A 12,455-nucleotide genomic window follows, 5' to 3' on the forward strand; every position below is an offset into this window, starting at 1 on the left:
CTTCTCCCACAGGTCCATGAGGGCCCCTCCCCTGCCCCATACCCACCCCCAATCTCCCCAGGGACCCCCAGGAACATGCCCCAGTGCCTCCACTACACCTCCCTCCCACCCCTTTGCCAGACCCCCACGCACCCACGCTGGGAGACCAGGCCCCATAGGCAGGGGTGGCCCCCTGGTTCCAGGGTGTCATGGCGGGGGACATGTTCCCCATGGGGCTGGGCGCTGAGCCGAAGAACATCCCGGTAGCTGCAGGGAGAAAAAGTCAGTGGGGGGACCCGCAAATGTGGGACCCCCCAATCCCAAAGTGGGCACCCCAAAGCTGGGGTTCACTCGGGGACCTCAGTTCGTCCAGGCCATCCCCATCCCACTGCAGGGACCCCAAAAATGGGGACCCCCCAATCCCAATGCAGGGACCTTCCAAAACCAATGTGCGGACCCCTAAGTGTCACCCGCACGTCAGGCGGACACCTACAGCTGCAGAACCTCCCGCTGCCACTACCTCAGTCTCCACTGTCGCTTGCACGTCAGGCGGATGACAGCCACTCAACCTCCTGCTGCACACACCCCTGCTCCTCACCGTCACCCCCCACTCCCCATTGTGTCACCCGCATGTCGGGCAGACACCTACAGCCACTGCTCCCCCACTCACAGCCGCCCACACCCAGGCCAGGGATGGCGCTGGGGATCTCCATCCCGTGCTTGCACTTCTCGGCATCCAGCAGCAGGTCGAAGCAGCCGGTGCCGGCGGGGGCCAGCTGCCCCAGCATGATGTTCTCCGACACCCCCTTCATCGGGTCGCTCTCGCCGTGCGCCGCCGCCTCCATCAGCACGTCCACCTGTGGGACCCCGGGGAGTCAGCCCCCAAAAACGGGGCAGATGATCCCAAGAATAGGCACCCTGATCCCAAAAATGGGGACCAGAGCGCTAAAAATGAGCACTGGAACCCCCCAAATGGGTGCAACAACCCCCAGAATAGGTCCTGTGACCCCAAAAACTGGTGTAGTAACAACAAAACAGGCACAGCACCCCCAAAACTGGGCACAGCTACCTCAAGAACAGGGACCGGAACCCCAAAAATGGGGACTGGAACCTCAGAAATGGGCAAAATAACCCCCAAAAGGGGTGCAACAACCCCCAAAATAGTCCTGTAACTCCAAAAACTCGTGTAGCAATGCCAGAAATGGGCACAGCAACCCCAAAAATGGGTGCAACCAACAATGGGGACTGTGACCCCAAAAACTGGTGGAGCAACCCCAGAAACGGGGTGTGTAACCACAAAAATGCACACTGGAACCCCCCAAATGGGCACAGTAAGCCCCCAAAATGGATACCATAACCCCAAAAAAGGGTGCAGTAACCCCAAAAATGGATACTGCAACCCCAGAAATGGGCTGGGCAACCCCAAAAAGAGGTACTATAACCCCCCAAAATGGGCATTATAACCCCAAAAACGGGCACCATAACCCCAAAAACAGGGGCAGCGACCCTAGATCCCCACACCGCCCCACAGACACCCCACACGGCCGCTGACCGTCTCCTCAAAGGAGCACTTCATGAGCGGCCCGGTGTCCTGCCGGTTGACGCCGTGCCGGGTGATGGCCATCAGGTGCCCGCGCGACGTCATGGTGTCACACAGCAGCGCCAGGTGACGGTAGTTGACGTAGGAACCGTCGAAGGAGATGACGTGGTACAGCTCCCGCTCCAGCGCCTTGCGCACCGCCTCGATGCCCAACACCTGCACGGGGTGACACCGCAATGCTGCAGTGTCACCTCAACACCCTGAGGACTGTCCCCAACACCCGTGGAGTGAGACACTTGGAACGCTGTAGCTCCATCCCCAACACCCCGAGGACCATCCCCAATACCTACAGAGGACACCCACAGGTGACACCCAGCACGCTCCAGTGTCACTCCACCAGCCCTGAGGACTGTCCCCAACACCTACAGGAAGGTGACACCTAGAATGCTGTAGCGTCACCCCAACAACCTGAGGACTGTCCCCAACACCTAATGGAAGGTGACACCTGGGACACTGCAGTGTCACCCCAAAATCCCAAGGACCATCCTCCAACACCTGCAGAGGACACCTGGCACGCTGTAGTGTCACCCCACCAGCCCTGAGGACTGGCCCCAACACCTGTGGGAAGGTGATGCCCAGAACACTGTAGTGTCACCCCCAAAACCCCCAGAACCATCCTCAACACCTGCAGAGTACAACACCTGGAACGCTGTAGTGTCACACCAACACTCTGACAACTGTCCTCAACGCCTACAGGAGGACACCCATGGGTGACACCCAGCACGCTGTAGCGTCACCCTGACACCCCGCAACTCACGGTGAAGATCTCGACGATGTCGTTGGAGGTGGTGCGCACCGGGTCCACGTCCTTCTCGCTCAACACCCGCATCAGACTGACGCCGTCGGTCTCCAGGATCCACTCCTGCAGCGCCTTGAACTCCCCGTCCTCTGTGATGATGATCTTCTTCTTGTTGTCCGTCTGCGGCAGGTGCATGTACACCTGCGGAAGGGGAAGGGGTCAGCACCCATGGGTGCTCCTGTGCACCGGCAGAGCACCTGGCAACCCCAAAACCTCCCTACAGTCACCACTATGAGCACCCATGGGTGCTCCAGTGTGCTTGGAGGACCCCAAACGCCTCCTTGGGTTCCTTTAGGATGCATTGTGAGCACCCATGGGTGCTGCCGTGGACCTACAGAACACCCTGGGCACCCAAACACCTTCTGGAGTTCCTATATGCACCACACCAGTACCCACGGGCACTCCTCAGGCACCTGGAGGACCCCAAATACCACCTCAGGTTCCCACAGGACACACTCTGAGCACCCATGGGTGCTCCCAGGGATCTACAGGACACCCTGGGCACCCAAACACCTTCCTGGGTTCCTAAACCCACCACTCTTAGCACCCATGGGTGCTCCTCAAGCACCTGGAGGACCCCAAACGCCTCCTTGGGTTCCTGTAGGACACACTCTGGGACCCATGGGTGCTCCTCAGGCACCAAGATGATCCCAAAATGCCTCCCCGGGTTCCAACCCCCACCCCCAGCAGCACCCATGGGTGCTCCCCCAGCACCTTGCTGATCTGCTCGATGCCCTGCAGCGTCATGTCAGTCAGCATGTTGGACTCGATGCAGCGCAGGAACACGTCGTCGTCCATCTTGTCCACCACCTCCTCCTCCTGCGGACAGCGGGTGACAACAGGTGACACCGAGTGAGAGAGAGGTGGCTCCGAGTGACAGTGGGGTGATGGGGTGACTGACAACGGGGTGACAGCGGAGAGACACCAGGGGACCGACAAAGGGGTGACACCACGTGACAGAGAGGTGGCACCGAGTGACAATGGGGGACATGTAGGAAACACTGGGTGACTCACCAAGGGGTGACAGCTGGGTGACACTGAGTGACAATGGAGTGACAATGGGGTGACAAGAGGTGACAGCGGGGTAACACCAAGTGACTGACAAAAGGGCGACATCCAGTGACAGAGAGGTGACACTGAGTGACACTGGGGTGACATGGGGGAAACACTGGGCAACTGACAAAGGGGTGACAACGGGTGACAAAGGGGTGACACCAAATTGGCAAAGTGGTGATACCGGGGTGGCACCCAGTGGCAAGGGGGTGACGACGGGGTGACAATGGGAGGTGACACGGGGGGGGGGAGGGGGGTGTGACAGCGCGCCCACCTCCTGCATCTTGTTCTCGTCGCTGTTCATGATGCGGATGCGCAGCACCAACTTCTCGGCGTTGTCGTCGTTGAAGATGCAGTTGAGGTCGTCCCCAAAACCTGGAGGGGGGGGGGGGGTACCCCAACCGATCAGGACCCAACTTCAGGACCCCCCACAACGCCCTCAGTTCTCAAACCAGAGCCCCCCGAGTGCTTCTCACCCCCCACCCCCAGCATCGCCCAACCAGGACCCCCCAAACGTCTCTTAATGCCCTCAATGCCTCTCAGAACCTCCCCCCACCTCGGGCCCCTCCAGGACCCCCTAAATTGCCCAAGCCCCACCCCCCATGAGGACCCCCTTTAACTCCCTCAAAACCCCCCACCAGGACACCCCAGGACCCAAAGAAGCTCCCCCCCCCTCCAACTCAACCCCGATCCTGGACCCACTGAGGACCCTCCAAATCCCAAGAGAACTCCTCAGGTCCCCTAAGGACCCCCCCCATCCACCTCCCCAGAACCCCAGAAGACTCCCCAGGGCCCTCCAGGACCCCAAAGAATCTCCCCACAACCCTCCCAGGACCCTCCAATTCCCCACCTAGGACCCTCCAGGACTGAGAAGGACCCCTCAGGACCCTCCAAACCACTCCAGGACTCTCCAGGACCCAAAAGAATCCCCCTGAGACCCCCCCAGGACTACTCCAAGACCCCAAGGACACTCTCAGGACCCGCCAACTCCCCTTAGGACCCTCCAGGACCCCAAGGAAGCCTCCCAGGAACCCCCCTGGACTCTCCAATCCCTTCTAAGACCCCAAAGAAGCCCACCAGAGCCCCCCAACCCTCCTGAACCCCAAACAAGCCCCCCAGGTCCCATCCAGGCCCCTCCAACACCCCCTAGGACCCCTCCAGGACCACAAAGAAGCCATGTAGGACCCCCTAATTCCCCCTTAGGTCCCTCCTGGACTCCAAAAAAGCCCCCCAGGACCCCAAAGAAGCCACCCCCCATCCCGGGGAACCCACCGGCGTTGATCTTCTCGGCGATCTGCTCCATGGTCAGCTTGCGGTCGGTCATGTGCTTGCGGTCGAGCTCGATGCGGAGCAGCCACGGTGAGATGCGGCTGACGTCGAAGTCGGGCATCTCGTAGTACACGTTGACCCACTCCTGGTCCTCGGCCACCACCGTGCTCTGCGGGTTGGGGTCATAGTAGATGGCGGTGTTGGCCGTCACCTTGCGCAGGGTGGTGTGCTCCAGGCGGCACAGGATGTCCTGGGGGGGAGGAAAAAAGGGGGAGTGGTCACCATCAGGCCACGAGGCCACCGCTAGCCCACCATGGGGCCACGAGGACACACAGAGCCATGGGGACACAAGCACACGGAGAGCCGTGGGGCCACCACAGGGCCACCGTAGGGCCATGAGGACACAGAGCCACTGGGCCAGCAAAGGCCATGAGGACAGAGGGCCACCTCAGGGCCATGTGGCCACCGTAGGGACAGGAGGACACAGAGCCATGGGGCCACCATCGGGCCATGAGGACGTGGGGCCACCATCGGGCCAGGAGGACACACAGAGCCATGCAGCCACGAGGACACAGAGCCACGGGGCCACCAAAGGGCCATGAGGACATGGGGCCATCATAGGGCCACCAGGACACAGAGCCACGGGGTCACGAGGACACGGGGCCACCACAGGACCACCACCAGGACACAGAGCCATGGGGCCAGGCCGGGGCCGTCCCCCCACCCCACCTTGGCGCGCTCGGCGTCGCGGGCGCTCTGGCCGAGCAGGAAGACGGTGAGAGACGGAGTTTTGGGTTTTTTGGAGATGTTGATGAGCTCCTTGAGGCGGGGGACGCCCAGCGTCACGTTCTTGGCCGACACGCCGGCGTAGTGGAACGTGTTGAGGGTCATCTGTGTGGCCGGCTCCCCCAGGGACTGCGCCGCCAGCGCGCCCACCATCTCGCCGGGGTGAGCCTGGGGGGTCAGAACCACGTCCCAAAAAGGTCCCAAACTCATCACCTGATTCTGGATCCCCAAGGATCCCAAATGTGCTCATGAGCCCCATCACTTGGTCCCAAGGGTGGCCCTGAAGCTATCATCTGGTCCCAAATGTTGTCCTGAACCCATCACCAGGTCCCAAACCCCATCACCAGGTCCCAGTGGTGGTTCTGGACCCCACCACCTGGTCCCAAATGTGGTCCTGAGCCCCATCACCTGGTTCTGGACCCCCAAGGGTCCCAAATGTGGTCCTGGACGCCACTGCCTGATCCCAAAGTTGGTTCTGAACCCATCGCCTGGTCCCAAATGTGGCCCTGGACTGCACCACCTGGTCCCAAACCCCATCATCTGGTCCCGAAGTCCTCCAAAGTGCTCCTGGACCCCAAAATCTGACCCCAAATCTCCATGGGGAGCAACTGGGATACATGACGGGACCCCAAAACCATTCTGATGTGACCCCAAGACCACCCGATGACCCCAAATCTGCTCCTATGTCCCCAAATTCGACCCTAAATCTCCATGGGGAGCATTTGGGACACATGGAGGGACCCCCAGACCCTCTGACCCCCCTGAATCTGCCTCTACATCCCCAAATCTGCCCCTCTATCCCCAAAATCTGACCCTCCACCTTCACTGGGAGCCACTGGGACCCACGGGGGAGCCCCCCGACCCCCCCGAATCTCGCTCACGATGGCCTGGTTGAACTTGGACTCGATCTCGCCCAGCAGCCAGTCGAAGGCCTCCCCGCTCAGGCGGAACTCCTCCACCATGCGGCGGCTGCAGAGCGTGGAGCGCAGGTGGATGTTGAAGAGCAGCGTGGCGTTCTCCTGCGCCTGCCGGCTCAGCGGGTCCTCCCCGTTGACAATCACCAGCTTGCGGCTCAGCTCCTTCACGCCTGGAATTGGGGAGGGGGCGGCAAGGGGGTGTTCCCCGGGTCACTTCAGGGCTGTTACTGGGGACCATGGGTCACCCAATGTCTTCTTAGGGGGTCCTCAAACTCTTTCTACAGTCCCTGAGGTCCTCCTGGGGTCTCCAAGTTCTTTCTGGGGGTCCCTGATCTCCTTCTAGGGGTCCCTGAGCACCTTCTGGGGTCTCCAGACTCTTTCTCAGGGTCCTCAAGCTGCTTCTGAGGGTCCCTGAGCCCCTCCTGGGGTCTCTAAGCTCCTTTTGGGAGTCCCTGAGCTCATTCTGGGGGTTCCTGAGCTCCTCTGTGGAGTCCCCAAGCTCCTTCTGCGGGTCCTCACGTTCCCTCTGGGGTCCCTGAGCACCTTTCTGGGGTCTCTAAGCTCTCTTTGGAGGGTCCCTGAGCTCCTCTGGGGGTCCTCAAGTTCCTCCTTGGGGTCCTCAAGTTCTTTCTGGGGGTCCCCGTGTCCCCTCAATCCCCTCCTGGGGGTTTCCCAGCTCCTCTTGGGGGTCCCCCACGTCACACCCCCATCTCGGAGGTCTCCAAACTCCTTCTGGGGGTCCCTGAGCTCTTATTTTTTGGGGGGGGGTCCCTGTGTCCCCTCAATTCCCCCCTGAGGGTCTCCCAACTCCTTCTGGGGGTCACCCCAAGACACACTCCCCATCCTGGGGTTCCTCCAAACTCCTTCTGGGGGTCCCTGAGCTCTTATTTTTTTTTGGGAGGGGGTCCCCAAGTCCCCTCAATCTCCTCCTGGGGTCACCCAGTTCCTCCCGGGGGTGCCCAACTCCCCCCAAAGCATTTCTGGGGGTCCCCAGCCCCCCCATCTCACCTTCCACCACCTTGACGGGGTGCAAGTCGGAGGGCAGGCGCGAGTTGATGTGAAAGATTTTCTGCGCGTTCCAGATCATGCGCAGCAGGTTACAGGGCAGCACCACCTGCAGACACCCCCCCCCAAAAAAAAAAGATGTCAGGACCCCCAAAAAGGGGCCAGACCCCACCCCCCACCCCAAAGAGTGGGCAACAGAACCCCGAACAGGATGACAGACCCCTAAAAATGGGGCTACCTCCCCCCCAAAATGGGTGTCACATCCCCAAAAAGGAGGCTGCCCCCCCACCCCCACCCCAAAATATGGAGCCCCGGTCAGGGTGACAACCCCCTACAACAACACCCCGATGTCAGGGTGAAAGCCCCCTAGAACAACACACCAACGTCAAGGTAACAGCTCCTTACAACAACACCCCGACAACACCCTGACATCTGAGGGACAGCTCTTCCAACAACACCCCAACATCTGGGTGACAGCTCCCTGCAACAACACCCCAACAACACCCTGCCATCAGGGAGACAGCGTCCTGCAACAACACCCCACGAACACCCCAACGTCAGGGTGACAGCTCCCTCCAACAACACCCCAACAACACTCCAACATCAGAATGGCGGTAGCTCCCAAATAACCACCTCCTTCACACCCCTGAACCACCACCACACTCTGAAAACACACCCCAGATGGACAACACCCAAAGCAGCGCCCACAACACCGCAAAAAACCACTGACAACCTCCAGCAACACCCCCGAAAACCCCCACCAACCATCGGAGAGCGGGGACAGCCTCCCCAAACCCCCCCAAGCCCCCACGGATGGGTGGGAGACACAGCCCCGAGCCCTGACAACAGTCGGCAGCGCCGTCAGGCTGTTGTCACCGCGCCGCCGGGTGTCACCTTGCTGTCGCCGGTGGGGAAGATGACGCGCAACACCTCGCGGTCCTCGCGCATCTTCTCGAACTCGCGCTCCAGCTCGTTCTGGATGTGGGCGTTGCTGAGGATGTCCTTCACCAGCTCCTCCTGCAGCGTCCGCCGCAGCGCGCGCTCGTTGGTGTAGTCGAATTTGAACCTGTTGCGACGAGGAACGGGGTGGTTGTCAGTCGGGCAGGGGACAGGCGGACGGTGGCCGTGGGGCTGCAGAGCCCAAAATGCGCCCTGATGTGGGGAGAAGCAGCTTGGGGAGCCCAAAATGTGCCCTGATGTGGGGAGGAGAGGACTGGGGACCCCAAAATGTGCCCTGATGTGGGGAGCAGCATCCTTGGGGAGCCAAAAATGTGCCCTGATTTAAGGAGAAGGAGTGTGGGGACCCCAAAATGTGTTCTGATGTGGGGAGGAGCAACCCGGGGACCCCAAAACCCACCCTGCCGTGGGGAGGGGCGGATTGGGGACCCCATGATGCAGTTTTGGGGTTCTGGGGGGTCTTTACTTCTTCTCGAAGGCTTTGTTGGAGGGCTTGAGGGTGGCGAGGTTCTGGAACTCGACGCTCTCGCCCGCCAGCCCGTCCTCGCCGTAGCGCAGCTGCACCACCTGGTTGATGGAGTTGCGCACCGTCGCATCGTACTTCACCATCACCGACTCCATCGACTTGATCAGCCGGCGCTGGATGTACCCTGGAGGAAGGATGAGGTCGGAGGGCCTCGGTCAGACCTGGGGAGCTGGCTGGGGGTCCGAGGGGAGTCCCTGAAGGGCATCTGGGGTGGTTCTGGGAGTCCTGGGGGGAATCTGGGGAGGTTCTGGGGGTCTCGGGGGGCATCTGCAGAGATTTGGGGGTCCTGGAGGACTCTGGGGGACACCTTGGGAGGGTTTGGGGGGGTCTCAAGGACATTTGGGGAGGGCTTGGGGGTCCTGGGTGACTTTGGAGATCCCTGGGAGACATCTGGGGAGGGTTTGGGGGCTCTTGAGGACAACTGGGGAGGTTCTGGGGGTCCTGGAGGCCTCTAGGGAACATACATTGGCAGACCCCCACACAAGCGGACCCCTCCTCACAGGCGGACAGCCCAGCAGGTGGACAACCCAACAGGCAAGCCCACACACACAGGAAGACCCAACGACAAGTGGACACCCCAACAGCAGGACACCCCAACAGCAGGACACCCCCACACACTACAGGATGCCCCAACAGGCGGACACCCCCACACACTACAGGATGCCCCAACAGGCGGACCCCCCTAGAACAGGCAGGCATGCCAACAACATGTGGGCACCCCCACGGGTGGATGCCCTCCTGCACAGGCGGACCCAACAACAGGCGGACCTCCTAACAAGCGTACAGCCCAACAGGCGGACACTCCAACAGGCGGACACCTCCACACAGCGGAGGATGCCCCCACACACCGGCAGAACCCCCAACAGCTGGACACCCCAACGACAGCCGGACCCCCCAGCAACAGGCAGACCGATCCCCCCCACCAACAGGCGGCCGCGCACCGGTCTCGGCCGTCTTGACGGCGGTGTCGATGAGACCCTCGCGGCCACCCATGGCGTGGAAGAAGAACTCGGTGGGGGTGAGCCCTGCCAGGTAGGAGTTCTCAACGAAGCCGCGGCTCTCAGGGCCGTAGTCGTCCTTGATGAAGTGGGGCAGCGTGCGGTGCTTGAACCCAAACGGGATCCGCTTCCCCTCCACGTTCTGCTGCCCCACCACCGCGATCACCTGCGAGGGGAACGGGGGTTGGGGGCTGGGGGGCACCCCAGGGTGCGAAACCCCATAGGAACGCACGCAGGCCTCATAGAGATCAGAGAATCCCCATAGGAACGCTCCCCAGCCCCACAAAGCCAGGAATCCTCAATGCAATGATCCCCAGGCCCACAGAGAGACGAGAATCCCCGTAGGAACACCCCCCAGCCCCATAGAGCTCCTCCAGCCCCACAGGACCCCCCAGGACACCCAAAGAACCCCCAGTACCTGGGAGGTGTCCATCCAGGAGCTCCTGGACCACCCCCAGGGACCCCCCAAAAAAGACCGCACGTCAAGAGGCCCCATCAAACCCCATAGGAACCCTCCCCAACCCCACAGAGCTCCTCCAGTCCCCTAGGACCTCCTCGGCCCCCTAGGACCCCCAAAGACCCCACAGTACCCCCAAAACCTGGGAGATGTTGACCTTGGAGCTCCTGGACCACCACCATGGACCCCCCAAAAATGACCCCACGCCAACAGGTCCCACCAAACCCCAAAGGAACCCTCCCCAACCCCAAAAGCTCCCATAGGACCCCACAGGACCCCCCCTCCAGGAACCCCTCCCCCCCACACACCTGGGAGATGTTGATTTTGGAGCCCTTAGCCCCCGAGACCACCATGGACTTGAAGTTGTTGTACTCGGAGAGGGATTTCTGCGCGGAGGAGCCGGTTTTGTCACGGGCGTCGTTGAGGATGCGGTTCACCTGGTTCTCGAAGGTCTGCCGCAGCGTGTTGCCCGGCGTGGGCTCCAGCTCGTTGTTGTGGGCCTTCTCAATCACCTGTGGGCACCCAGCGTAGGATCAGGACCCGAAATCCAAGGGAGGGGGGAGAGGTACCCAAAAACGGCACCAAAATCCCAGAGAGAAAGCACAAATCCCATGGAGAGCCTTAAAATCCCACACAGGGACACAGAACCCCATAGAGAACCCCAAAATCCCATCGAGAGACACAAAATCCTGTAGAGGACCCCAAAATCCCATAGAGAACCCCAACATCCCATAAAGAGAGCCCAAAATCCCATAGGAAAACATAAAATTCAACAAACGGCACCAAAATCCCATAGAGAGAGCCCCAAAATCCCATAGAGAAACCCCAAATCCTCCCCAGACCCAAAATTCCCCCCAGAACCCAACCCCCCTACTCCCCAATTCCCCCCCTTGGGCCCCAACCCGTACCCCAACCCCATGGATCCCANTCCCAGTACTTCCATGGCAGCGTTGTGACACTGTGGGTGGGGGCAGGAAGGGACACCTTCGCCGATGTCACCTGCACTGTCACCTCAATGCCACCGGGCCACCGTGTCCCCTTCGTGACACCGCATCGCCTGCTGTTGTCACTGTGAAGCCACCAGGCCACGGGGCGCTGTCACCACGACGGTGGCATCGTCACCACGATGGCACCGGGCCACCTGGTGCTGTCACCTCGGTGCCACCGGGCACTGTCACCTCCGTGGTGGCACCGGGCCACCCGGTGTTGTCACCTGCTGCACTGCCATGGGGCACACCTGGCACAGTGGGGGCAGTGGGGACAATGGGGACACTGGGGACAATGAGGCAATTAGGGGACAATGAGGGCACTGGGGACAAGAAGGGCAATGGGGACATTGGGGACAATGGGAACAGTGGGGACAATGGGGACAATGGGAGCAACGGGGACACTGGGGACACTGGCGGCAGTGGGGGACAATGGGGCCACTGGGAGCCATGGGGACACTGGGGACAGTGGGGGACAATGGGGACAATGGGAGCAATGGGGACACTGGGGACATGGGGACAATGGGGACAATGGGGACAATGGGGACATGGGGGACAATGATGATACTGGGGACAATGGGGACAGCGAGGACACTGGGGACATCGGGAGCAATGGGGCCACTGGGGACAGTGGGGGACAATGGGGCCACTGGGAGCAATGGGGACACTGGGGACAGGGGGGGACAATGAGGCCACTGGTGTCAATGAAGACAGTGGGGACATGGGGACAATGGGAACATGGGGGACAATGATGATATTGGGGACAATGGGGACAGTGAGGACACTGGGGACACTGGGAGCAATGGGGACATTAAGGACAATGGAGGCAACGGGGGCAGTGGAGACCATGGGGACACTGGGAGCCATGGGGACACTGGGGACAGTGGGGAACAATGGGGACACTGGGGACAGCGGAGACCATGGGGACACCAGGAGCAATGGGGACACTGGGGACAGTGGGGGACAATGGGGCCACCGGTGTCAATGAAGACACCGGGGACACGGGGACAATGGGGACAGCGGGGACAACGGGAACATGGGGGACAACGATGATATTGGGGACAATGAGGACAGTGGGGACAATAGCCCCCCCGCACCGACCCGTGCCCCCCCCACGTGGTGC

General features: G+C 61.1%; 1 protein-coding gene across 1 annotated transcript in view; it reads right to left on the minus strand.

The window, feature by feature from the left end:
• The window catches only part of POLR2A (RNA polymerase II subunit A), a gene marked incomplete at its 5' end in the record, with an annotated part of 18,536 nt that overhangs the window by 1,983 nt on the left and 4,098 nt on the right, over window positions 1-12,455 (minus strand). Inside the window, 14 exon segments of the mRNA XM_021383146.1 lie at window positions 133-246; window positions 650-836; window positions 1,532-1,735; window positions 2,337-2,519; window positions 3,093-3,197; window positions 3,706-3,806; window positions 4,704-4,950; window positions 5,430-5,654; window positions 6,368-6,573; window positions 7,412-7,517; window positions 8,303-8,474; window positions 8,832-9,015; window positions 9,833-10,055; window positions 10,655-10,849. Coding sequence (XP_021238821.1) covers window positions 133-246; window positions 650-836; window positions 1,532-1,735; window positions 2,337-2,519; window positions 3,093-3,197; window positions 3,706-3,806; window positions 4,704-4,950; window positions 5,430-5,654; window positions 6,368-6,573; window positions 7,412-7,517; window positions 8,303-8,474; window positions 8,832-9,015; window positions 9,833-10,055; window positions 10,655-10,849 — 2,452 coding nt within the window.

The sequence above is a fragment of the Numida meleagris genome, unplaced genomic scaffold (genome assembly GCF_002078875.1).
Source record: "Numida meleagris isolate 19003 breed g44 Domestic line unplaced genomic scaffold, NumMel1.0 unplaced_Scaffold350, whole genome shotgun sequence".
NCBI classification, from domain to species: Eukaryota; Metazoa; Chordata; class Aves; order Galliformes; family Numididae; genus Numida; species Numida meleagris.